Source organism: Octopus bimaculoides, chromosome 16 (genome assembly GCF_001194135.2).
Source record: "Octopus bimaculoides isolate UCB-OBI-ISO-001 chromosome 16, ASM119413v2, whole genome shotgun sequence".
Lineage (NCBI taxonomy): Eukaryota > Metazoa > Mollusca > Cephalopoda > Octopoda > Octopodidae > Octopus > Octopus bimaculoides.
The window spans coordinates 18,762,778-18,767,048 of record NC_068996.1 but is presented as its reverse complement, the minus strand read 5'-3'; the positions used below and the strand labels follow the sequence as shown (position 1 = coordinate 18,767,048).

Genomic DNA, 4,271 nt, shown 5'->3' with positions numbered 1-4,271 from the left:
CTTAAACCTTTTGAAACAAACCTGCCTGAAACCAACCCTGGTTCTACAATATAAATTCCTTGTTTTAAATTATCTAGATTGAAACCTTCCATCAGAATTCTGTATGTTAATTTCTGTTTCAAACACCAGATTAATAATGGCAAAATTATTTTGCTAAGATTCTTCAATATTTTCAAAATTAATTGAAACAAAAACAGTGTATTCAAACAGAAATATGGCAATAAAAGGGCTTAAAAAAATTTGGTTTAACTGGAAAGATTCTATTTGTTCTATACAGTTAAGTTTCATGGAAGGCAAATATTAGCATAGCTGGTGGTGGCAGCATTAAACTGAGACTGTAACTAAACATTACAAATTAGTAAGCATACACATACATATACATATAAGTATATACAATGGTAAGAAATCTCAAGAGAACAGAACAATGGGTCTTCAGAGAAGAAACCTTCCTCAGGCAAGTGTTTTCACCCTTAACTTCTTAGATTCAAAGGAGGCCATGCCATGACCAGGCCATGCCATGACCAGGCCATGACTCATGGGTGCCCTTTTGCTGACACTATTTAGCCACTTGGACATTGGAGACTTGTGTATTTAAACCACCTGGAGATTTCATCTAGTTGTAACTCCTTTCCATTAACTCAGTTTTCAAACTTAAAGAAGAAATAATGTCGGATGTCATGGTAACCAGTAGAATGTCACTGCTATCACCATGACTCACTCAGAGTTACTTCCCTTAGCGTTAAAACAAAAATATTGCTTTCAAACGGTATGGAAGGTTGTTTTTGTTCCTCTCCAACCAGATCCAGCTGGAAATATCTCTCTGCTGTCTCTGATATTTAGCCAGACTATATTCATACACACTCTTCCAGATCTGAAAATGTATAACCGATAGTTAAATACCATCTTTAGGTGAAGTGAAGTCTTCTTACCTTGGAAAGATCTCTGAAGTTGCTTGGTTGGCTGAGATCTAGTTCCTTTGACTCATAGTTTACAATGACCCAAGGAAATATTGGGTATTGATTTAAATCATTGTAAGTACGGCCTGAAGAGACATAAACAAAAAGGATGAACAATATGAGAAACAAATTACTTAATATAAGAAAAATATTTGATAATGGCACCTTTCATTGATATAAGGCCACAAATGTCAGAGAATGTTGGAGGTGATGAAACCTCCTCCTGTATCTACTCAAATTGGAAAGATGAAAGGCATCTTTCTGAGATGAAATCATAATCTACTGATGACAGCTAAACCAACAAAAGCAAGGTAGAATTATTAGGTACACTACTGCTCTAAATACAAAATATAATTACTACAGTGGATTTGAAGTCAACATCTTTCGGTTTTAGTTTAATAACACGCCTCACTGGGTCATTGTGATTCTACAATTAATAAGTTGAACCCTAGTTTTAGAAAGAAAACAACACAAATTGATGCAATGCTTTACCCCACAATGAATAATCTTAATTTTCAATCAATCACAGAAAATCTTCAACAGTGGAACTTCAAATTTAGAAACTTAACAGTTTTGCCAAGTTTGTGGTGAAATGTGGATGATTGTTGTTTATTTCTAGGTCAGCCATCATCTATGAGGCCTATGATCAAATATGTTCCAACTATAACCAGTCTATCCCTTTTTGCGAGTTCATTGCCAGTACTGCTGGACTGGCCCCTGTGCAGGTGGCACGTAAAATACACCATTTTGAGCGTGGCTGTTGCCAGTACCACCTGACTGGCCTTCGTGCCGGTGGCACGTAAAAGCATCCACTACACTCTCGGAGTGGTTGGTGTTAGGAAGGGCATCCAGCTGTAGAAACCCTGCCAGATCAGATTGGAGCCTGGTGTAGCCATCTGGTTTCACCAGTCCTCAGTCAAATCATCCAACCCATGCTAGCATGGAAAGCGGACGTTAAACGATGAAGATGATGATGATGATGAGAGTATCCTTTTTACAATATTGTTTTGTTATAGTTTAGCCCTAGCTCAAATGTGATCCAACAGTCTTATGATCAAAGTTGTCCAAGCTATGACAATCTCATCATATTTTTTCAGATATGGTGTATCTAGAAGTATGTTATATGATGTGTCCATTTTTAAGTTAATAGGATGTGTGATCTGACATAGGTTTTAGCTGTTTCTTCTAACAGGTTGAATGACTGCACTGAGACTCCACTGTTGGTGTGGTTGTTGCTGTAAGTTTTTCTTCCTATGCAATTCTCTTCTTGAATTATCCATGTTCTTAGTCACTACATTACTGTGTTTATCCTGAGCACTGACCACAAAGAACTTTATCCTGTCTTCCTTATAAAGCAAACCAAAAATGTTGTAACCCCTCCCCCTTTTCAAGAACAAAAATGATCCATTAACTTTCTTAGCTAAAAGTATTTCTACCAACCTTCAAGACACAGATATAAACCCCTTAAGATTTGGTTTAAAAAATTTAACTCATTTTCTCCTTGACTTAAACATTTGTGAAAGGCAAATCAAATGAAATACTAAAGTGAAGATAATTCCTGGTAATTTTGTGGAAACGGACACACTACAGCAATTATTGTCACATGTTACACCAACTTGCAAAACAAAAACTAAATTACAGTCAAGTGTTAGTGTAAGTGTGTGTGTGTTTATGCATGTAAGTGCAAAAACATATTCACTAAATATGTTGAAGAAATAATCTTAAACCTTATCTTCTGTGGTCTAGAACAACAAAGAGTTAAACACTTTACAGTCACTTTAAATGCTAGGCTACACAATTTCTGACCGTTCATAGGAATCTGACTTGTATAACAAAAATAAAAAATATATCCCAAGAAGCTACTGACTCTATAAATCTCATGTAGGAGCCATGATACATACTAGTTCAACATCATGAATGATACAACTGCTACATAGATAAACATCTTAACCTACATCCAAGGGTGACAGACATTTGCACATCAGTTCACATGACACTGATATACTGTCTCTTTACTCTATTTCATCACATTTACAACCATCTCTGCTCTTCTGAACCAGCCACCCACATTTCAACTTCACCCAAACTGCTTTTCTCTCATCACACCTACTGTGTCCATCTAATCTTGTCTCAGCCAATAAAATAGCCTCTATATGGTTACTCAACCTTAGTGGCAGCTTGTAGATAAAATTATTTGGGGTGCTGCTTCAGAAAATTTTTAGCCATTGTTTTAAAAGGAAACAAACATATAAAAAGAAAATTTATACATAAACTTGATTGGTTCACATTTTAGCTACTGCCGAGTAGTGTGTTTAATTTGTTCACTGAATACCGCCATGAACTCACCCTTGTTTTTCAAAAATCCTCCCTGAATCACAAAATAAGGGTGGAAAAATCTGCCCTATTTTTCAAATCCTGGCAGCAACACTGTAGCTGGAAGCAGGATAATAATCTAATTCTACACTTTATCACATTCAAGAATATAAACACGTTTTTAAGCACAACATACGTGGAATCAAAAAGAAACACTACCTTTCACTTGCACACCAGTTGGCACTGCGTGAATGACAGTGCTCTCTCTCCCTAGCCTGCAGCTTCCTATCTTGGACATGTGAGCATGTGCACAACAGCCAAACACCGCAACACTGGAACTGTGAAGCGCACAGTTCCATACAAGGATTTTTGTATTTTTTTCATAAACTAGGGGATGGCTACTGATGTTAAGCTTAAAGATTATATAATGTACAAGTATAAAGAAAGAATTAAAGAAAAAAGGACTCATTATATTGAATGTTATCGATAATATTGAGTGGAAAGTGGTGGGGCTGCAGTTCCACAGTGCCTATACACAAACCACCACTGCTCAACCTGCTAAAAACAGCAGCCAACATGTCTGCCTCAAAATCACTGAAGACTTGTCTTCCAAATGGGACACATTGGGAGAATGGTAATGTCTGCAATATTTCTGACCATGGGTTTGCTTGATCAGAGCTGACCTGGGGTGAAACAATAACAACAACTCTAACCCTTCAAACCCTGCTCTAAACACTTTTGCCCAAGCTTTCTCTAAAATATCAACATTTTTAGAATTTCCTGCCCATCCATATATTGACTTATAGATGTTCAAGCAACTTAGTCATATCAATCGCACTATCATCAGATAACTTTCAAAGACAATGATCAGTCTGTCCTCCTCATTAAACCAAACACACACACACACATATGCGCACGTCCCCCCCCACACACACACACATATGTGCACGTCCCCACCTACACACACACAAATAAAGCATCACTATTGTTATTTTTACATCC

General features: G+C 36.9%; 1 protein-coding gene across 1 annotated transcript in view; it reads right to left on the bottom strand.

Annotated features, from left to right (window-relative positions):
* The window catches only part of LOC106869498 (neurobeachin), a 107,593-nt gene extending 104,663 nt beyond the window's left edge, over positions 1-2,930 (bottom strand). The window contains exons 1-2 of the mRNA XM_052973687.1: positions 2,912-2,930; positions 930-1,042 (exon numbers count right to left, since the gene is read on the bottom strand). Of these exons, the coding sequence (XP_052829647.1) occupies positions 930-1,042; positions 2,912-2,930 (132 nt within the window). The remainder of the gene's footprint in view (positions 1-929; positions 1,043-2,911) is intronic.
* Between the last annotated feature and the right edge of the window lie 1,341 nt (positions 2,931-4,271).